General features: G+C 38.7%; 1 protein-coding gene across 1 annotated transcript in view; it reads right to left on the bottom strand.

Annotated features, from left to right (window-relative positions):
- ERP44 (endoplasmic reticulum protein 44) overlaps positions 1 to 23,504 on the bottom strand; it is a 91,541-nt gene that overhangs the window by 15,949 nt on the left and 52,088 nt on the right. Inside the window, 5 exon segments of the mRNA XM_049770262.1 lie at positions 140 to 251; positions 6,044 to 6,160; positions 8,522 to 8,579; positions 13,645 to 13,760; positions 15,005 to 15,189. Of these exon segments, the coding sequence (XP_049626219.1) occupies positions 140 to 251; positions 6,044 to 6,160; positions 8,522 to 8,579; positions 13,645 to 13,760; positions 15,005 to 15,189 (588 nt within the window).

Below are 23,504 nucleotides of genomic sequence, written 5' to 3' on the forward strand. Positions count from 1 at the left end.
TCCCACTTCCACATTTACATATAAATTCAGGATTAAATAATTTAAGTTTTTAACTAAAACATGTTTATGAGTGTGAGTAATGGTGAAGGGGAGGAAAAAGAGAAAGGAAGTATGAAAGTAAACATCTTAATCTATCTACCTTTTTCACTTATTAATTGTCGAGCTACTTCATTCTGGAATATTTCTAAACTTTCTGTATCTTCTTTCATGTGGAAGAGTATGAGAAAAGGCAATCCTTCTTCAGTCAATTCCTGTATAGAAAAGTATTCAATGAGAATTACCAAGCCTCTCCAATCAGTTCTAGTTGGAACAATTTTTTTTCATTGACATACTGATTTTCAATATTACAGAATTTCTAGGGTCTCGTGTCACATCTCTATATTTATATAATTGCCACCACTATCATTACCAAAGACTAACAATTCTGAATCTATTTAAGATGCAACAGGAAAATACTGCAGTGTTCCAGAAAAACTAAAGCTCCAATGGTGTAACTAAACAGCCTGAATGAAAGAAAAAACTTTCTCCCACCTGAACTGAGGAACCACATGTCCTGTTCTTCAAGAACTAATGTACATTACCCTGGTCTGATCTTTGAGCACTGTAAATGAAGTATCATGGAAAGCCAGATTGAAAAACAAATTACTGAGTTTGAGCTGGGTTGCTTCTTTATCAAGAAACTGACTCTAAATTGATGGGGTATGTTGTATTAAATAATTAAGGATGGGGCTGGATGGCGGTGGATGGCGATGAATTTCTCTCTGCCATCCCAGGCCACGTGGCTCCGCAACCCCATCCAGCCGGCAGGTCCCAGGCCCAGGTGAAAGGCGAAATCAAGACTCACTCACAGGCAGGCATCAGGAAGCATTAACTTTATTCATGCCCTATTCACCACATGTGTGTGGCCTACTCATAACCTTTCAAGCACTAGTTATTCTTGGCCCTGCATCTAAACTTCTTTCAGCCATCTTTCCTTTGGGCTCCATGCTGGTCCAAGACCAGACCGCAGAAACCCAAAAACCACAGCGCCCAACAGCGCAGAAAGGACCCCCAATTCCCTGGCTCCAAGGCTTTATATAATCTTCCAAGACCACTCCCCGGAATGGGAGGGGTCTTGAAGGTAAGGTTACACCTAATATCCGGTTCCCGAGACCCCTCCCAGAAATGGGTGGGTCTCAGGTAGCTACACCTAGCTCCAGAGTCTCAGATAGGTACACTAACAGGGGTAAATAAAAATAGTGTTTTCAGTGTTTCACAGCTAAGAATGAAAATCTGCAAATACCAATCTGATCTGCAAGCTTAGATTTATTCTACGCTTTACTGAAAAACTGCTCTAACTTACATTACACCTACCAAAAGTTGGAAAGTGTTGATTCAGAGTAAAAGATGAAGTGCTATAACAAAGACAGGGGATGTAGCTCAGAGGTAGAGCACTTGCCTTGTATTTATGAGGTCATGGGTTCAATACCCAACCCCAAAATAATTGAACAAATAATAAAATAGACAAAATACAACCAATTTTAAGCCAATACATAATTTATCAACATTATTAGCAACCACTCATCATACTTTTTCACAGCAGACTAGCATCACACTGATGCTTTAGCAAGAAAGCTTATTTATATTTGAGGTCATAGTATTTTCTTTTTCCAACCCACTATTGCTACTTCCAAAAGTTCTATCTTTGAACTCCTTTATACTAGCCTGGCAACTTCAACTAACTGAAGACTCAGTGACCTCTAACTGGTCCCAATTCTATCCAGAATACAAGTCTATTATTTCTTTTTTTATTTTTTTTTTGGTTTTTGGGTCACACCCGGCGGTGCTCAGGGGTTACTCCTGGCTGTCTGCTCAGAAATAGCTCCTGGCAGGCACGGGGGACCATATGGGACACCGGGATTCGAACCAACCACCTTTGGTCCTGGATGGGCTGCTTGCAAGGCAAACGCCGCTGTGCTATCTCTCTGGGCCCACAAGTCTATTATTTCAAACTTCCTGCTTACTATGTCCATTTAAAGTCTAATCAGCGCATAAGACACATCAATAATGCAGTTCTCTCCCCTCCAACATGCATTCCTCTTCCCCATTTTCTTGAATACCTCACCTTGGGGGGCAGGAGACGGGGCCATACCTGAAAGTGCTAAGGGGCTTTTCATGGCTCTGTACTCTAGAGTGATCCCTGATAGTACTTTGAGGACTATATGTAGTGCAGGAGTAGGAAGATAGATGGGGGGTGAAATATGGGATCAGCCACATGCAAGTGCCTTATCCCTGTAATAGCTCTCCAGTCCTATCTCCAGACTCCAGTCTTACTACTTTTCTGGTTTTTTGCCTCTTTTAAACAGTAAGAAATGCTTCTAGAAAGCTATTCTGAGCTCCCAGGATATTTCCTAGCATCTCTTTTTGTGGCAGGAACATATATTTATATTATATATCTGTCATGTAAACTACTAGACAGAATCACTTAAAAAATCTTACTTTGCTTCTTTATTCCTTAATTTTTTGCACATAATAATATACAAATGTTACTAAAAAAATAACTGGAAAAAAAAACTAGGCCGTCCCTTCTAGAAAACTTGAGCTAGAAAGTGAAAGGAAAAATAAATGAAATTTACTATTTTATTAGACTAAATATCCTCTAGCATTGCTCTACACCCAATTCTACCCCTCAAAAAAGGGGTTGGAGAGATAATAGAGAAGGTAGACTCTTGGGACTGGAGTAACAGTACAGTGGGTGGGTAGCGTGTTTGCCCTGCAGACAGCTGACCCTGTTTTGATGCTCCACATGGAGGCTCTCATATGGTCCCTTGAGCACCACCAGGAGTGATTCCTGAGTGCAGAGCCCAGGAATTATCCCTGAACATCACAAGGATGGCTCAAAACAAAGATAGACTCCTGTCTTGCATGTGGTTGATCCTAGTTTATCCCTGATACTGCATTATGGGATCCCAGAGAACTGCCAGGGCTCATTCCTGAGCAAAGAGCCAGAAACAGACACTGAGTACTGCCAACTGTAGCCCAACCCCCTCTCTGATACCCAGCAAATAAAATCTAAAAATCTTGAGTAGAGCTCAGAATCACGGATAGAACTTTATTTCTCAAAACCATAACGTGAAGTAGTTTGAAAATATCTGTCAGTTAATTTGCTAAATTAATTTACATACGTTAACATGAGCCGATCACTTATGCTGTATAGATTTCAAGTTGTTCCATGTCTATACCAACAAATTCTTTACAGGTATTAAATATGCAGGGGAGGGTAAAACAACCAAATTTAATGAAATTAAAGTTAATGAAATTTCCCCAGATGATCAATCAGTGGTTGGCTACAACATGAAATATAGCTAAAGAATTATTAAATATGCCAACTACCAGGGGTGAGCTAGGGCGCACTGTAGAGTGACTTAAAACTGCTCCGGATTATATACCCTTAAACTATTTATATGGAATAATTCCTGAAAGAACTGCCAAAGCAGGTGAGTTAATTTGTGACAAGCTACTAATCTTTCTGTGCCTCTAAGGACTACATGAACTAATGGAATAAAAATGTCAAGTAACTCAACCCAACATATCTGACGCTTTGAAAACTTTTGATAAATTAGAGACAGAACAAGTATAATCTACTTCTTCTTTTTAAAAAAGCAAGCATCACCCCAAGCTTTGCTGTGTGGCCAAGGTAGTAGTACCCAGCAGCACTGTGTTCTTAGTCTCTCACACTGAATCATCCCAGTGACCACATGGTGAAGAGAGGCCCCCTGGAATGCTCTGATTGCTGTCTGGAGTCACCCTCCATCCAGTCCAAAAAAAAATCAAGTAACAGGAAAAAAAAAAAGGCAAAGGGGTAATAATTCAAAATTTTAAATGCAAAAGTAAAAGGGGGGGTGGTTTGGCAAACTAGGCAATACTCAAAGCCTACTCCTGGTTCTGGGCTTAAGGATCCTGAAAGTGCTCAGCAGACCACACATGGTGCTGGGAACCAATCTAAGGCTGATCTTAGCCCCTCAAATGTTTGCTTTTTGAAAAGTTTGATTTAAATATCATTTAAACATTATATTATCATTGTGTTTATTCAATAACTGATTTAAAGTTAAAAAATAAATCATACATATGAAATGTACATAAAAAAGCATAGGGAGTTTACTCTTCCTGGATCCTTGATCTTTAGATTAAATATAATGACACATCATTGACACCTAGTGGTAAAATATTAAAATTGTAGGAGTAATATTTTTTAGTTTTGTGAAATACAATGATTTCCAAAAGTCCACTTTTACACAGGGACTGTTAATGTCATGGAAGACTAGATTACATTAGGTATGGTAAACCCAACTTGTATACAACATTAAAAAAGAAGAAATAGGGGGGCAGGAGAGATAGCATGGAGGTAAGGCATTAGCCTTGCATGCAGAAGGTCAGTGGTTCGAATCCTGGCATCCCTTATGTTCCCCTGAGCCTGCCTGGAGCTATTTCTGAGTGTAGACCCAGAAGTAACCCCTGAGCGCTGCTAGGTGTGACCCAAATACCAAAAAAAAAAAAGGGGGGAAGAAATAGGGCCAGAGAAGTGGCGCTAGAGGTAAGGTGTCTGCAAAAACTAGCCTAGGAAGGACTGCGGTTCGATCCCCCAGCATCCCCTATGGTCCCCCAAGCCAGGAGCGATTTCTGAGTGCACAGCCAGGAGTAACCCCTGAACATCAATGGTGTGGCCCAAAAAACAAACAAACAAAAATGAAAGAAATAGGTGCCAGAACGATAGCACAGTGGATATGGCACTTGCCTTAAATATAGCAGATCCAGATTCTATCCCTGGCATCCCATATTGTAGCCCGAGCCTTCTAAGAGCAGAGTAGGAGTAACCCCTGGGTGCACTGAGTGTGGCCAAAAATTTAAAAAAAAATTTTTTAAAGGAAGAAATAAAATTTAGATCATCATTCATAGTAAGAATGCTATAATTTTCTAAGAATTTCAATTCTTATATGGACATATATTTTATTGAGCCTTAAATAAAAAAAATAATTTGAAAGCTAGAAGAATTTTCTTCTACAATTTAATTCAAACTCTGTATCTGTTTTTGCTTGTTCATCTGATTGTTTGGGTCACACATGACAGTGCTTGGCTTTTACTCCTGGCCTGTGCTCAGAGGTCACTCTAAGAAGTGCTCAGGGGATTGTATAAGGTCCTAGGATTGAACCCAGGTCCGCTTCATGCAAGGTAAGCACCCGACCCACTGTACTATCCCTCTGGCCTCTGTATCTGATCTTTTTGTTTTGTTTTGTTTGGGGGCCACACCCCATAACTCTCAGGGGTTACTCCTGGCTATGCGCTCAGAAGTCACTCCTGGCTTGGGGGACCATATGGGATGCTGGGGGATCAAACCACGGTCTGTCCTAGGCTAGCGCTGACAAGGCTAGCCTTACCTTACCTCTAGTGCCACTGCGCTGGCCCCTATATCTGATCTTTTAATGCATCATGGGTGCTAATGACTTTTTAAAAATGAGGGAAGAAAAACAAGTGAACATAAGCATCTGAACTTTTTTTGCTCTTCCAGAAGAAAAACTACAAATAAAATAACTACAATGGTTCAAGATATATCCTAAAGAGCATGATTTAAAGGGAAGCATAAGGGCCCGGAGAGATAGCACAGCAGTGTTTGCCTTGCAAGCAGCCGATCCAGGACCAAAGGTGGTTGGTTCGAATCCCGGTGTCCCATATGGTCCCCCGTGCCTGCCAGGAGCTATTTCTGAGCAGACAGCCAGGAGTAACCCCTGAGCATCGCCCGGTGTGGCCCAAAAACCAAAATAAATAAATAAATAAATAAAAATAAAAATAAATAAAGGGAATCATAAAATAAAGGGAAGTAACTGCTTTGGAGAATTTGTTCACAAGCAACACTGAAAGAAACTAACATAAAATCAGTAGACATAAAAATACTCTGATCACTAAAAGTCGCCTCAAAATGCTAAGCTCCTAATGCCGTATAGAAAAATAAAAATGCTACAACAGCATTCTGAACTTTCTAAATGCTAGGGGAATAAAGAATACATACCTCTCCATTTTCAAATGTTATTTCTCGAACAAGAGGAACACATTTATCTTGAATCCAGTTGTAAGTTCCATCAAAATTTGTCATGGATCCCAAGTACACCATATCTGGAGCAGAACCCTATTATAGAAATAGATAAGCAAATTTTAAAAATCTACCGTATAGGGGCCGGAGATATAGCTTGGAGGTAGGGCATTTGCCTTGCATGCAGAAGAATGGCGGTTCGAATCCCGGCATCCCATATGGTCCCCTGAGCCTGCCAGGAGCTATTTCTGAGGGTAGAGCCAGGAGTAACCCCTGAACGCTGCAGGGTGTGACCCAAAAACAAACAAACAAAAAAATCTAATCTATACTAGCAAAATATGCATTTTCAAAACCATCTTTGAGCCCAGAAATTTACAGAAATAAACAGGGGCCTGAGAGATAGCATGGAAGTAGGGTGTTTGCCTTGCATGCTGAAGGACAGTGGTTCGAATCCCGGTATCTTGTGTGGTTCCCAGAACCTGCCAGGAACATGCAGAAGCATTGAGTTAGGAGTAACCCCTGAGTGCTGCCGGGTGTGACCCAAAAACCTAAACAAACAAACAAACAAAAACAGGCAGTTATGTGATTACCAATACTCTAACTTCCAAACATAAAAATTTAGGTCTTCTCTTTTCCTTAGATTGAAATCAATTATCTATTTATAATAACTTTACAAATGGTTGGCAGGCATTCTGAAAAAATAATTATTCAAATGAATTGATTTAAGTTTTCCTTACAGTTCAAAAATTTCAAAATATCAAAAGACTTAGAGAGGGTTTTTGTTGTTGTTGTTTTTGTTTGTTTTTTTAGGCCACACCTGGCAGCACTCCGAGTTTATTCCTGGCTCTACACAGAAATCGCTCGTTCCTGGCAGGCTCAGGGGACCATATCGGATCTCAGGGATTAAACCCAGGTCGGCCAACCCTGGGTTGGCCGCATGCAAGGCAACTGCCCTACTGCTGTGCTATTACTCCAACCCCAAGACATTTTAGAGATTTTGAGTGAAAAAGCGTAGAAAAACATAGATACTATCTATGTAAGTCTTAAAGTTATGGCTATTTCAAAAGTTGTTTTTTTGTATCTCCTTATACATTCACTCAAAATCAATATAAGCTGCCTAAAATGATAATAAAAATAACTGTGTGCATGCACTGTTGTAGTAAGTTAAGTTCACTGACTTAATCCTTGAAACCTTCTTATAAAACAGATTCCATTATCAGAATGACCATATTTACTAATGAACAAACTGAAGCAAAAGGAAACTTAGAAACTTTCCCTTATATGCATAGGAAAGTTACAGATTTGACATCTGAACTTATTTCACATCCAAGCTCTTCTTGCCATAAGCTAGTACTTGATAGTTTACTGGATTCTGATCACTAGAACAGGAGCAGGTAACCTCTTTTTTGTCAAGGTCCATTTGACCCACCATTCACAGGTCAAAAAATACAGCCAGATAGGACAGGACACATGTGACTGACAAGAAGTACACATGAATTAGGAAGTCTCATACAGCTTACAAGACAAACATTTGCCACCCCTGAATGTGAGCTTATATTCTAAGTCCACTCCTAAGGAAATGCATTATAAGAAAATATAAGCAATTACATATTTATATTCAACATAGGAAATCAATGCTCTAAGCCAAAAAAAAAAGTCATTTTTTAAGTCTGACTACATAAGGAAGTTAAACTTCTGGGTGAAAACACTAAAAACATCAAAATAAGAAATATAAATGGAAAAATGTGTTTCTGGGATAAGGGTGCATGTGCGATTGCAGTACAGACTGTTTCATCTGGGCCTAAGCTGTTATTTCCCAGTTTAGTTTATTAAAATAACTTTAGTCCGGGCACCTCAGTCACTCCTTATTATTCTAACAAGAACCAGCTTAATTCTGACTCAAGATGATTTGGGAGCTTCACTCTTCTGCTTCAGGGTAGAATAATACTCACAAGCTACTGGTACATTTTTAATTTTGTTTTTTGTTTGTTTTGTTTTTCGTTTCTGAGTCATAACCGGTGACACTCAGGGGTTACTTTTGGCTATGTGCTCAGATATCGCCTCTAGCTTGGGGGACCTTATGGGATGCTGGGGGATCGAACCACGGTCCTTCCTAGGTCAGGCACATGCAAGGCAAACACCCTACTGCCTGCGCCACCACTCCAGCCCCGTAGTGGTTTTGTTTTGTTTTGCTTTGCTTTTTTAATTTTGATCATAGCCTGATACAGAAAGGAAAAATCCTGAACACTACAGAATCTCTCATTTCAGTCCCATCATTAAATGCCTGTGTGACTTTAGGCCTCTGTGTTATCTTTACATTGAATGAGTAAAATATGATGTTTCAAAGCTCCTTTTTATATAAAACTCTCAAATCACTAATATGCATGAACTATATATTATACTGAGCAAGTATTTAAATCATATTTAAGTCATACACATTGAGAAATAGTTACTTACCCCTGGTGGTTTGTAGATTATGTTGTCTCCACTAGTTCTTTCTGGTTTTGAAATAGCCCTAAGGAAAAGAAAGTAATACTAGTATTTTTAAAGGAAAAATAATAGCAGTAATATACTACAATGAAACAGAATTGGCTACTCGTATTGTTAATCCATGAATCATAATGACAAAACACATACTCCTCCATCATATTTCCTACATATAAGACCACAAATACACAGAAAAGCTTATATTTGAAAGTAATTTGGGGGGAGAACATTCTGGGTTTTTGGGTCACACATAGCAGCTCTCAGGGGTTACTCCTGGCTCTATGCTCAAAAGTTGCTTATGGAAGGCGTGAGGGACCATATGAGATGCTGGGGATGTAACCCAGGTCTGTCCCAGGTCGGCAGAGTGCAAAGCAAATGTCCTACTACTGTGCTATTACTCTGGCCCCTTAAAAGAAATTTTAATGAGGCAGATTTTAATTAATAGGCTTAAAGGCAATATCCAGCAGCAGTCGGAAACTTACTCCACACTCTGTTGTAGGGGGTGAGGTGCTCTGGTTATGCTTAGGAGACCTAAGTATTAGGGATCAAACTGGAAGCACCTGAATATCTTAATAATTACTCTGGCCTAAAGGCAATTGTTTGTTTGTTTTTTTTTTTTTTTTGGTTTTTGGGCCACACCCGGTAACGCTCAGGGGTTTCTCCTGGCTATGCGCTCAGAATTCACTCCTGGCTTGGGGGACCATATGGGACGCCGGGGGATCGAACTCTGGTCCGTCCAAGGCTAGCGCAGGCAAGGCAGGCACCTTACCTCTTGCGCCACCACCCGGCCCCCAGATATTTTTTTTTAAATGAAATTTAAATCACCTATTTTTCTGACTCAATAGTTTACAAATTTGGCCTGTAAGTTTTAGCACTAAAACACTATTCTTTTTAGACTGTTTCCAGTAATGGGGGATTAAGATCAGTAATTTAGTCATTATCTAGACCAGTGATGGCTAACCTTTTTGAGCCCGTGTGCCCAAACTGCCGCACAAAACCAAATAATTTCCTCAAAAGTGCCAGCACGTCAATTAAACCTTGATAACAAGATTTTAGTATCTAAAAACTATGTGGCACATGCCGCATATCTTAATTGCGGACCTTCATGCGTGCCAGCTGCAAGGCCTTCGCGTGCCACTGGTGGCACGCGTGCCACAGGTTCGCCATCACGGATCTAGACCATTCACAAAAGACATTATTTAGTGTTAAGTCACATTCTACTATGAATTCTCTAATTTATACTTTTAAAAACAAAACTTCTGGGGCGGGCAAGGTGGCGCTAGAGGTAAGGTGTCTGCCTTGCAAGTGCTAGCCAAGGAAGGACCTGGGTTACATCCCCCAGCGTCCCATATGGTCCCCCCAAGCCAGGGGCAATTTCTGAGCACTTAGCCAGGAGTAACCCTGAGCATCAAATGGGTGTGGCCCAAAAAAACAAAACAAAACCAAAAGAACTTCTAAAAACAAATACATCAAAATAATTTAATTACCAGAATATATTTCTATAAAGACATTTAAAAAATCTGTTCATTGCTGTTTCCTGAGTTTAGCATAGTAACTAGTATCTAACAGATGTTTAATAATTATTCAATGAGTAAATCTTTAGCAAGTTCCATGTTAAATATGTAACATTTTATCTAAATGTATATTAATTAAATAGATTTATCTCAAAGAATGGTAACCTAGATTGATGACAATACAACATAAAAGAAGATCATTCCTTTTCTCCCTATTCTCCACATGCATTGTTTGTACCAGGACTTGTCTTGATGCTAAGTAGGCGATAGTGAACCAAACTAACAATACCCACATTCTCATGAAACTTATACTTGGATGGGAAAAGACATGCCAAGACAATATATTTATCGTGAATGGCTTAAAATACACAGAAGCACTTGAATAAGTGAATACAGCATGACATAGTTGGATAATGACAACACTGTTTTATATAAAGCTAGGGGTAAAAATGTCTGTAATCAAATGACATCCAAGAGAAGCACTTCAAATGCAAGAATATAGGAAGGACAAAAGCTCTGTGGTATGTGGCAGAAGTGTACACCACAGTGTTTTGAGTGATAACAAGAAGTTCTGTACGGGGGGTGGGGTGGGGGGTGGAGAGATAGCACAGTGGTAGGCCATTTGCCTTGCATGCAGCAGACCCAGTACAAAAATGGTTCAATTCCTGGCATCCCATGTGTTCCCTCGAGCTTGACAGGAGTGGTTTCTGAGCACAGAGCTAGGAGTAATCCCTAAGCATCACCAGGTGTGGCCCAAAAAATAATCAATCAATCAATTTAAAAAATTGCTTAAAAAAAAAAGATGGGGCTAGAGAGATAGCATGGGGTATGGCATTTGTCTTGCATGCAGAAGGATGGAGATTTGAATCCCGGCATCCCATATGGTCCCCCCGAGCCTGCCGGCAGCGATTTCTGGGTGTAGAGCCAGGAGTAACACCTGAGCGCTGCCAGGTGTGACCCAAAAGCCAAAAAAAAAAAAAAAAATCTGTATAACAGCAAAGTAGTAATTATTTAAAGATTATTTACTCTAGTTTTTGTTCGTTTTGTTTTTTAGTGCTAAGGATAAAACTCTGAAACCTTATACAAATAAAGCACATTCTTTACTACTGAGCATGTTACATCCTTGGCTCTACTTGGTACAGTGATCTTCAAAATCACAGTCAGACAACCGCAACTGAGCAGAACTTTTCCTGGGACCATAAGGAAAGACCTTGGTGTTTGACAACTAACATGTTCAAACTTGTAGTCGGTCTCATGACAGTATGCTTCAAGGGTGGAGACACCCTTGTATGTCTTAGGCCAAGGGAATTTCCTTCCTAATTTTCCAAATGTTTACTGTGCCTATACAACAAACAAACAAACAAACAAAAAATACACTTGGCACATCTGTTCCTTTTTTTCTTCTTTTAATTTTATTTTTAGCTTCTAAATAGGGGCTCCCACCTTTTTTACAGAACCATAAACTTGTATCATCTTGGTCTGCCTCATGTCTTCCTACAAATTGAGAACAACAACAACAACAACAAAAAATGGATGGGACCAAGAGGCCAAGTGGTCTCAGGAGTGTTGAGTGGAAATCAAAAATACCCAAATACATAAATACTTAAATACCCAAACCAAAGTCAACAACAATAGAATCAAGAAACCCAAACTATAACAAGCTATATACAAAAATGGACCTGTTACACACAGTCCAGGGAGTGGAGGTATGGGATGCATGCTGGGAACTATGGTAGAGAGAGGTCAACATTGATGGTGGGAATGGCCCTAATTCATTGAAATACAACTGTGAAAGACTTGTAATTTGGGCCCGGAGAGATAGCACAGTGGCGTTTGCCTTGCAAGCAGCCGATCCAGGACCAAAGGTGGTTGGTTTGAATCCCGGTGTCCTATGTGGTCCCCCGTGCCTGCCAGGAGCTATTTCTGAGCAGACAGACAGGAGTAACCCCTGAGCACCACCGGATGTGGCTCAAAAACCAAAAAAAAAAAAAAAGGAAGACTTGTAATTCGTTATTGTTTGTTTTAAAAAAATTAAAAATCACACACAGTTGGGGCCGGCACGGTGGCGCTAGAGGTAAGGTGTCTGCCTTGCCAGCGCTAGCCTAGGACGAACCCTGGTTTGATCCCCTGGCATCCCATATGGTCCCCCATGCCAGGAGCAACTTCTGAGCGCATAGCCAGGAGTAACCCCTGAGCGTTACCGGGTGTGGCCCAAAAACAAACAAACAAAAATCACACACAGTCAAAGGTTAGAAAAATACCTTCAAAAAGCTATAAATTAATCTCTAGCACACAGTGGCACAAGCACCTCAGCCCATTTCCCACCCCACATATTTCTAGATGCCAAGTAAATTTGAGAGCAGCTTCTAGGTTCCATGAGTATTGCCTTGGAGAATCTCCCAAGTAAAAAAGCACATTAACATCCACAATAAAACACATATAGACAAAATCTGCAGAAGCAAACAAGTCAGAAAATGGAAAAGACATAGCATGCTAGAAATCTAGGCTCTATATTCAAGGTAGATACTACAACTGAGTCTTAATTGTCATGAGCCAAAGAAAAGTGAGAAATAATATTAATAAATACTATTATTTATAATTATTAGTTTATCAAATAATAATATACACAGTCAAGAATGTTAATAAGAGAAGGGCTACGGTCAGAGCATAAAAATTCTATTTTGAGAGAAAAAGAAAAGATCAAGTCAGAAAGGTAAGAAAAGTAAGGCACAAACGAGAAGATTCCACGTAAATTAAAACTGTTACAGAAAAAAGGACAAGGTAGTTGAGTCATAAGCTTTAGCAAAAGTAGAGATTATAACCCCAAAAGGACACTGGGTGTTGGTAATTGTGAACTCATTCTATGAATTCGGAGAGACGTTTCACTGTAATAGCATAAGTGAAAAGTCAATTTCCAAGAAGTTAAGACTTTTTGCTGAATTTGAGAAATCTGTGGTAGCCATACATAAACTAATAGTTGGAAAAAATGGTGAATAGAAGAAGAAGAAATGAGATTATAGCTCAGGAAAGAGAAGAGATGGATTTAAAAAATATTTTTTTTAAAAAAAGGGTCAAACTAAAAGGATAAGAGAAAGCACGGAGTATTCATGGATCAAACTCTCAGTCAGTTTACAAGGAATAGTTATGAGGATACAAGTGAAGATACCTTTAGAAAGTCTTAAGAAAATTGCTTTCTAAGATAAATAAGGAAGATTTCTCTCTGAGGAGTGAGATGAAGACAATGAATGAACCTCATGCTTTTTACAGGGAAAGAAAGACTATTGTTTCCATTTAGACATAGGATAGAGTTAGTAAATGAGATAAATTAAAGTCTGAATGTCTAAGTTATTAACTTGTCCTTTTGCTTTTACCTGTATTGTGAAGTAGAATATAGCACAGAAAGAATAAACATTTTTAAACATTTAAAAAGAGGTTAGAGAAGGGTATAAAGACCACTTTTTTAAGAGACTAAGATTTCCTTTGGAGAGGCCAGTCATCTTCAGAAAATGACCACACACAAGATTTTAACATGGTAACCAAGTTGACCTACTAACATACATTCTCACTTAAGATACTTACCCAAAGGCAGAAAGGAAGGCACAATCATCATGTAAAATATTTGCTACTCTTTCAAAAACTCTATAGTTTTCTGAATCCTTTTGCTCAAAATATCCAATGATAATTCTTTTGTTGCGCTGTAAAAGAATGTATATTTTACAAACGCATATTTTTCAATAAGCTTGCCATTCCACTTACCAAGATATTCAATTATCTCCAACTTCAATAGAACTATAAATACATGTTTGGCTTTTAATATCAAATCTAAAAATTTTTTATTACATTGGTTTGAAAAGCAATGTAATACTACTCTAAGTGTAGTAAAATAGAAGCACTTTCCTCTAGCATTATATTTTAATTTAGTGTAACTATTAATCAGTGACAATCTTTTCCTAAAAAAGATGACCAACCCAAAAATATTAAAGCAATTCCAATTCATAATCTGTGACTCACAGTAAAAATTTCTCTATGGATGGCTCATAACCCTTAAATTTGGAAATATTCCAAATGCAAGAGAACCATGCTTTACCCAGGCCATTTGAAAAGGGTTGTGACTGCAGCAGAAAACATTGAGGTGTCAGGTAATGTCTCCAGGAAAAAAAAAAAAAAAAAAAAAAAAGCTTACTGCTTGTTCTAAAATGTATATTCCATAAACCCAAAGTTTCCTGTAATACAATTTACTGGATGTTCAGACATTCAACGGAGATCTCTGTAGCACCATCACAAAATATGGGGAGCAAAAAAATCAAATGCAGACCTGTTCATACAGCTGTGATACGAGCAACAAGGTGCCATGTCCTCTTACATCCCAGGAATGGAACCTGCCTAAATTATTTAGCTTGTAGGTTCTAAATAAAGTAAAATAATATCTCAGAGCTGACAGTGACACCAAAGCCCAAATTCAATTGTTTTGTTTATTTACATAAGTACTACTTAATATAAAGAGTTTGCTAAACTTACTACTATTGGACAGTGGGGAGACAACTATTTCAGAAGACATTAAAACCTTCATAAAGAGCTAAAATTGGAGTAATTAATGAGAGGATCTCCCTCCACTAAAGAAAATATGGAAATGCCAGCTGTGTGTGCCTGATCTTCACTTGTGTTGCTTTATAGTTTAGGCTACCCTTTGCCCTCAATTTATTTAAAAGAGCGCAACTTTATTCTGTTATGTATTTTAACCAATGGTTTGGCAAAACATTAGCATTTCTCTTTGGGAATAAAGAAAACTTCAACATTCTAAGTAATCAGTAAGTTCTAAGTTCTAAGTAATCAATAATCAGTAATTGTTTAGAAAGCCACATTTTTAACAGCCCAAGAATCTGTGTGCATTAAGCAAGCAGGCAATGTTTAATTAATTCAGTAAGAGTTAACAACTTACATCAAGAGTGGTGATTTCTGCTAAGCTGGTAAGCTCCTGAACAGGGTTACTCTTTTGTTGCCTGATGTAATCTGCGAGTGCTTTCACTGACCGCTGACCCCTGTATTCTCTCTTCATCATCATCCCATTACGGAACAATTTAAGGGTTGGGTACTTGCTTATCCTATACCTCTGGGCTATATCAGCTAAAAGAAAGGGAAAACAATTTTAACTTTACCCTCATTCTCAGTGTGGATGAGCCAGTTAGGCCAACAATCAAGGTATTATTCCCCCCAACAGTTAAAGCTTAAAACTTTTTGTGAGAACATTTTGATTCATATTCATTTTCGAGTAATAAAGGGGAAAAAACAGTATTCATAATATATTTATATATATTGGTTGAGTCATAAAGTGGAAATATATTATTCCCTTGCTGAGTAAATAGTTGTTCAACACTCCATGCTCTGTTCTCTCTCTCTCTCTCTCTCTCTCTCTCTCTCTCTCTCTCTCTCTCTCTCTCTCTCTCTCCCCTCTCTCTCTCTCCCTCTCTCTCTCTCTCTCTCTCTCTCTCTCTCTCTCTCTCTCCCTCTCTCCCTCTTTTCTCCCCCCTTCCCTCGTCTCTGTCTCTCTCCTTCTCCCTCTTCCTCTCCCTCCATCTCCTCCGTTCTCTCTCTCTCTCTCTCTCTCTCTCTCTCTCTCTCTCTCTCTCTCTCTCTCCCCCCTCCCTCCCTCCCTCTCTCTTTTCTCCCCCCTTCCCCGTCTCTGTCTCTCTCCTTCTCCCTCTTCCTCTCCCTCCATCTCCTCCACCCTTTGGTTTTTGGGTCATACACAGCAGAGCAGCGCTCAGGGGTTAATCCTGGCTCTATGCTCAGAAATCACTCTTGGCAGGCTGGGGGGGGAACTTATGGAATGCCGGGGGTCAAACACAGGTCAGTCGCCTGCAAGGCAAATGCCCTACCACTATGCTATTGCTCTGGCCCCTAGTTTCTCATCTAATTAAAGACAATAATTACTACCATGCTGGGTTGTTTTAAAGACTAAATGAGATCAAAGAAATGTAAACAGTGCTATTTAGTTATCACATATACCCCAACAAAATTAGGATGTACATAAAAGTATAATTTTGAAGAGAACTCTCATCACTTTATAATCTGGCATTAAACCCTCTCAAATAAACACTATTCAAGTCTTTGCTAGAGAATAACTTACAACCCTTAATATGTAATTTTTGTTAAGAAAGACAAGTCAGCAGAACATGCTAATTTTTTTTCCTCTGGGGTTGAAGTGATAGTATAGTAAGTTAGGTGCTTTCCTTGCATGTAGCTAAGCTAGGTTTGATCCCCAGAACCCCCAGAGCACCACCAGGAGTAATTCCTGAGTACAAAACCAAGAATAACCTCTGAGCATATCAGGTGTGACCCAAACACAAAAACCAAAAAAATTTTTTTCCTTTGAAATGTTTTCCTTTATTATGATTTCATGGTATATTCTTGGCAACAAAGATTATTAAAAAAAAGTGTTAACTTGTTAAACTTAATATCTATTGGGTTTTTTTGTTTGTTTGTTTGGTATTGTTTTTTGGGTCACACCTGATGGTACTCAGTGGTTACTCCTAGCTCTGTGCTCAGAAATTTGCTCTTGGCAGGCACAGGGAACTGCTGGGAATGGGATCCTGGGAATAGAACCACCCTCTCTTGGGTTGGTCGCCTGCAATGCAGATGCCTTACCACTGTTCTAGCTCTCTGGCCCCAGTATCTGTTGTTCTAAATCAGAAACTAAATCAAAATACATGCCAATTTTATTTAGACTTAGACGCCATGTGATCAGGCAGCAACCATCCAATCTGGAGACCTAAATCCCAGACATAGAACCGACAGAGTTACCTGCAACAGCACCAGAAACCAAACTCCCTCTGGGAAATTCCTAATACAACTCTAGCACCAACTTGTGTCAGTTTCAATATGACATCCTAACAATGAAGAAATGGCAATAACTTGATCTAAAAGCAGGTTGTCCTATCTCATCACCTAACAGTAAGATGAAATCAGAAGATACGTTGCCCCTTGATCTGTGCAAAAAACAAGCTCACCGACAATAGAAGACTGACTTTGACAACCATGACTGGGCAGAAATTTTCCTGGGACCTATAAGAAAGACCCTAGCCTAGGTTTCAGCCTAGGATCTGTACAAAAACCAAGATCTTCAATTCCAGAGGTCTGACCTTGACAACTGAGACGGAACAGAACTTCTGCAAACAAAATGAAAAAATTCTATCTCAAGCTTCGTCTAGGATCTGAGCAAACAATAAGACTACCAATTAATTATAGAAGAGTGATTACAACAACAGTGAACAACTACAACTTCTAGAACCGTAAATCAAGACTCTATCCCAGGCTTTGTCCTATGACCTGTGTAAATAAGATCTCTAGTTAAAAGAGGCCTGATCTTATCATCCAGAACTGAGCAGAAAGTTTCCTGGTGTGAAAATGAGTGTGTTCGGAGCCTGTAGTTGTTACCATGACAGTATGCTTTAAGGATAGAGAAACCCAATATCTCTTAGGCCAAGGGAATTCCCTTTCTAATTTCCCCAATACTTACTGTGCCTTTGCAAAAAACAAACAAACAAACAAATGACAAAAAAAAAAAAACCAACCAAATAACCCACAAACCTTTTTTTGTAGTTGCTAGTTTTGGTTTTTTGATTGTTTTTTGGTTTTTTTGTTTTCTTTTCTTTTGTTTGTTTTGTTTTTGTTTGCTTTTTTGGTAGGGGCTGGTTTGGTTTTGTTTATTTGTTGTTGCTTTGTTGGGTCTTTTTTGTTTGTTATCTTTTTCTTTTTTCTCTAGACAGACTCCTACCAGTTTTGGTTTTTTTCCCCTTTTTCTTTTCTTTTATTTCTAACAGAACCACATAACTTGAATCATCTTGGTCTGCCTTATAAATTGAGGGGGACATAAAATGGATGATACCAGGACCAAACAGTCGTATGAACATTGAGTAGAAATAAAAAATGGTCAGACTTGAACACCAAACCCAAAGTCAACGACAACAGAATCTATACCCAATCTACATCAAGCTGTACAAGAGGGGACCAGTTAGCATTCCAGGGGGCAAAGGAGAAAGATATGGGATGCATGCTAGGAACAGAGGTGGAGGGAGGACAACACTGGTGGTGGGAATGCCCCTGATTCAATGTCACTCTGCACCTTAAATATTCTGTGAAAGATTTATAATTCACTTTGGTCACAATAAAAATTATTTAAAAAAGAAAAAATATCATGATCATTGGGGCAAGAGATATAGCACAGCAGTAGGGTGTTTGCCTTGCATGTGGCCTACCTGAGAGGGACCTGGTTTACTTCCTGGCATTCCATATGGTCTCCCACCCTGCCGGAGGCGATTTCTGAGTGCACAGCCAGGAGTAACCCCTGAGTGTCCATGGGTGTGGCCCCAAAACCAATCAATAAATAAATAAAGCTAAAAAAAAATCACAGTCATTAAGCTATTAGGGATCAGGGAAATAGTTCTGGTTAGAACATAAGATTTGCATCCAGAAACCCTGGATTCAATCACTGGCAATCACATGGTCCCTGAGCAGTTATCAGAAGTAACCAATGAGCAATACTAGGTGTGACACCACAAGCAAACAGATAAATTCAATTAATATGACCAGACTCTAAATTTTACCTGATGTTATTTCTAAGAGGTTCAAATAAAAACCAACTTTTCTAGGAACTAGAAAAGCTCAAATGTGAAACTTATTACAATTCTTTTTTTTTTTCTTCTTTTTGGTTTTTAGGTCACACCCAGTGGCACTCAGGGGTTATTCCTGGCTCTGCACTCAGAAATTGCTCCTGGCAGTCTTGAGGGACCATATGGAATGCTGGAATTCGAACCACTGTCTATCCTGGATCAGCTGTGTGCAAGGCAAATTCTGTACAGATATGGTATCTCTCTGGCCTTACTACAATTCTGAAAATTATAAAAGATAGGGACTGTTCCTTTTAAATAAAAGGGACTCAGGAATACTGAAGTCATCTAAATGCAAAATTTCTTAACTACCATATAAGGGCAAAATTTTCAAATGTTAGTACAAAAGATTATGAAATTTGCTAACCCAGCTACATTTTTTTATTAGTCACAAATCTACATCTAAGGGCACAGAACTGCACTAAGGCTGTTAGTGATTACTTTTTCAAGCTTTGATAGCAGAGACAACTTTATAAACATATATGTGTGTTGACAGTTTCATGTGTTTATACCCAAATTTTACGTGTACATTTAAAATAAATACACTTTATTTATACATACTCATACCTCAATAAAGCCTAGCAAAATACAAAATGTTGACTATACAAGACTAAAATTTACCCCACATGCTGTATCTCCAATCTAGGTGAACGAATCTGATCAGGGCTATGTGCATGAAATTAATGCAAAGCAGGCTACATGTAGTCTGGTAGTCTTCTACCCTCCCTATGGAGAGCAAGCTGCCTGCCGAACTGCCATTTTTATTGAGTACCAGAAGACCACCCCTGGGTGGGGCAGTAAGGTCAGATAGCTCAGGTATCTTGAACAGTCCCCATCCAGGTTTATAAATGAGATAATCTGTTCTGTGGTAAATCAAGTTGTAAACAAGCATACAAAGGAACCAGGATGATCTTTGTTTTTGGTAAAATAAGGTATAACCTAACACAAGTAGCTACAATTCATGAGACTTAGCACACAAATTTATGATGAAACTAGCAAAAAATTTGGGATGGGGAAGATAAATAGGAGATTGATTATTCTAAAATATTCTAAATGTCTTTGCACTGTCAAGGAAAGGGTATAAAAGTACTTATATTTTTTTTAAGTCAAGGCTGCATTTTGTGGGGTTGGAGAAATAGTACAATAGATAGGCGTGCTCACCATGAATAAAACTGGCCTAAGGTTGGATTCATTAGCATCTCATATAATCCCCAGGTGTGATCCTGAGCTCAGAGCCAGAAGTAATGCCTGAGCACTGCCAGGGAAGTGCCCCAAAAATGGAAACACAATAATTACAGCAATTGCATTTATGTTCTTTAGAGTAGCGCTCAAATAATGCTAGAATGGCCATATATAAAGGGTTAAGGATAGGAAATATAGATTCTTGGAAGAAGTGATGGAGAAAATAAAGATTACAAAAAGTTTTGGAAAAGTTCTCATGGAAGAGTCCAGGAAATAGGGAAATTATGCTTGACGGGCTTAAATGGATATGTATAAAACAATAAAACAGGGAAACTGGTTAGTTATGAGACCAAAAAAAATATAATCAACATCATAGAAATCTAAAGTATTAAGAAATATTGATATACACATACTTAAAAGATACTAATCTATCTTTGTATTGAGGCAAGACTATCAGTTATTAGCTCTCTCAATATGATTAATTATAAAGTGAAAACATGTTTTTGAGGAATGAAAATAGCTGTTTTTGAGCAGTAAATTATTCTAATTAATGAGGTTAAAGTGGTACTACAAAGGGAGGAATAAGAGTGGTAGTAAAAGTATATAGAAGACCCATGGCCTAGTGGTACTTAGGAGATAGTATCTATTTATAGAAAGGGCCTGTGTCAGCATGAAACACATAGCCAAGACATCTGCACAAGTTTCCTTTCCCTGTTTTTAAATCTACTTCTATTAGTTTACAGCATTGTTGAATAACTATCTCTGTATGTGAACAGGATTCCCTAATCCAGCCACCAAAGTTCCAACACCATCCCACCACCAATTTCTTACATTTCTTCCAGCCACCTCCTCTTCCCAGCCAATAAACATCAGTTTTGACTGCATTTAGCACTTAGTTTTCTTGTTTCTTGCTAACTGGAATGGGAGACTACTCTGCCCAAGGCTGCCTAGGCAAGAAAACATCTAAATAAAACACTATAATTTTTTTTTTTTGCCACACCTATTAGGTCTCAGGGACTACAGTCAGCTGGCATATCAGGGGTCATTCCAGAAGTGTTCAGGGGATCGTGCTGTACCAGAAACTAAACTTGGGGTCTGGCATGCAAAGATATACTCCAGCCCATTTAGCTATTTCCCTGGCCCAACAACATGAAATTATAAGAAACTAGAGGAAAAGATATTCCTCTAAAAATCAAAATACACTTTGAGAAAATAAAAATCACACATAAATAAAATAAAATAAAAATTAAAAAGAATATACATTTTGAGAAAAATTATTTTCAGAATATAACAAATAGACCACCAAGGAGATAAATGATTAGGACATCAATTTCTGAAAGAAACACAGATGGCACATAAAGACAAAAGTATGCTCAGATGTAGTTAAGAGGGAATGAATTAAAACTACAAGACAAAATTTTGTCTGAATCTACTGGCAAAATAACAAAACAAAGATTATCAAGTCCTATAATTCTCATGGAGACATATTTCTACTATGTCCCATTTATGCACACATTTGCTGTTTAAATTCAAGTTTAAACTAGCCTAGCTCATATCTAGTTTGTGAGCACAAAGCCAAGTCATCGTTTAATCTCCAAAGCATTTGACCGAAAGTACAAAAGATGGACCCAGAAAGATATGTTTTTTTTTTGTTGTTGTTGTTTTTGGGCCACACCCGGTGACACTCAGGGGTTACTCCTGGCTATGCGCTCAGAAGTCGCTCCTGGCTTGGGGGACCATATGGGACGCCGGGGGATCGAACCGCGGTCCATCCAAGGCTAGCGCAGGCAAGGCAGGCACCTTACCTCTAGCGCCACTGCCCGGCCCCAGAAAGATATGTTTTATAGAAAACATCCATTTTCTATTCATGTTCTAAACATTAGTATGAAAATGGACCACAGGAGTTTGCTGAAGTTTTGAGAAAACTGAATGCTAATCTGATGAAGTAGTGGCTCGTAGCAAACAGAAAAGAAATAAAAGAAGTAAAAGAAATAAAGCTAGATCTGGACTCTGGAGAGATTTAAATGCTAAGTTAATGGCATTTGCATTTTTATGATATTGATAAGCAGCTAATAACCAAAGAGCTGGGCTTAAAAAATACTCACCTAATTTCAAAGGAATAGAATCAGGGAGAACTAGTAAGAAAGCTACTAATAGAGTGCTGGCAGAAATGTGGTCTATTTATAGTAAATATAGTCTATTTATAAACATGACATCCTTTAGGCTGCCTTAAAATTCTGATTATAGGGACAAGAGAAATAGTTCAGAGAGTTGGAGCACATGACTGGCATGCAGAGACCCTGAGGTCATCTCTAAATGATTCCCCCATCCCTACCCGAGCCCCAACAGGTATGGCCCAGGCGACAGCACTACTGGAGATCAGCAGGAGTAGCTCCTGGATCACTGAAGAACTACTTGAGAGGACCCTCCAAGTATATATATATTTGTATGTGTATATATATATAGGTAAAAATAATAAAATAGGGGCCAGAGTGGTGGCGCAAGCATTAGGGTGTTTGCCTTGCACATACTAACCTAGGATGAACCACAGTTCGATCCCTCAGAGTCCCATATGGTCCCCCAAGTCAGGAGAAATTTCTGAGCATCATCGGGTGTGGGTCCCGTCCCCCCCCCCGAAAAAAAACAAACTAAATAATAATACTTAATCAAATAGTACTTGAAGAGTACTAGAGGAATGAATACTTATGTGCTTTTTTCTTAACCATCATGGCTGCAGGTACTCTGCATAATGAGGTGACTTAATTATTAAGAAGGAAAAATCTTAAAATTACATTGATTGATAATCACACACATAAAGGTGATCTTTTTAACAGAGTTTGGTCAAAAGTAACAAAGATAATTACAATGTGACATTTTGACAACATAACACAGAATGACTTTAGGGCTTAATAATTTTTTTTATTAACTAGACAGATCAAATGTTAAAATTGCATGTCAGAGGAATTATAAAATTTCAAAAGGTTACTAGCTCCCATGATTGGAAAAATAGCATGTACTATTACTTCAATGGTCACTTTATTTCCCTGATGAGGTTCCTGTCTGCATCCCTAATGCCCATTGTCTAAGGCACTTATGTTAGAAATGCATTCCCTGCTGCATCTCCATAGTAGAAAATGTCCGACAGATGATTTCAACAGGAAGATCTTGTTTTGCGGATGTCCAATTAAGTGGTAGAGTACATGTCGAGGCACCAGAATAGAAATACACACAAATAAACAATACACACATACCAAAACAGGAAGGTCTTACTATTAAGGATCACCTGCTGCCTATGATCTTCTTCTATTCTCAAACCACATACTTCCCACAAATGAGGAAACAGAAAAACAAAACAAAAAAACCTTAAGAAGAAACATTTTTAAAAACAAAGTCCAGAAATTTACTCAAGGCTCAGACCAAATATGACCATTCAACCGTTACTGTGTATGAATTATTTTCTACATTACTTTATTTTTTAGCATGTCAATTTTATTAATAAATTATAAAGTTGGGGGCCGGGTAGGTGGCGCTGGAGGTAAGGTGTCTGCCTTGCAAGCTCTAGCCAAGGAAGGACCGCGGTTCGATCCCCCG

Source organism: Suncus etruscus, chromosome 1 (genome assembly GCF_024139225.1).
Source record: "Suncus etruscus isolate mSunEtr1 chromosome 1, mSunEtr1.pri.cur, whole genome shotgun sequence".
Taxonomy (NCBI): domain Eukaryota; kingdom Metazoa; phylum Chordata; class Mammalia; order Eulipotyphla; family Soricidae; genus Suncus; species Suncus etruscus.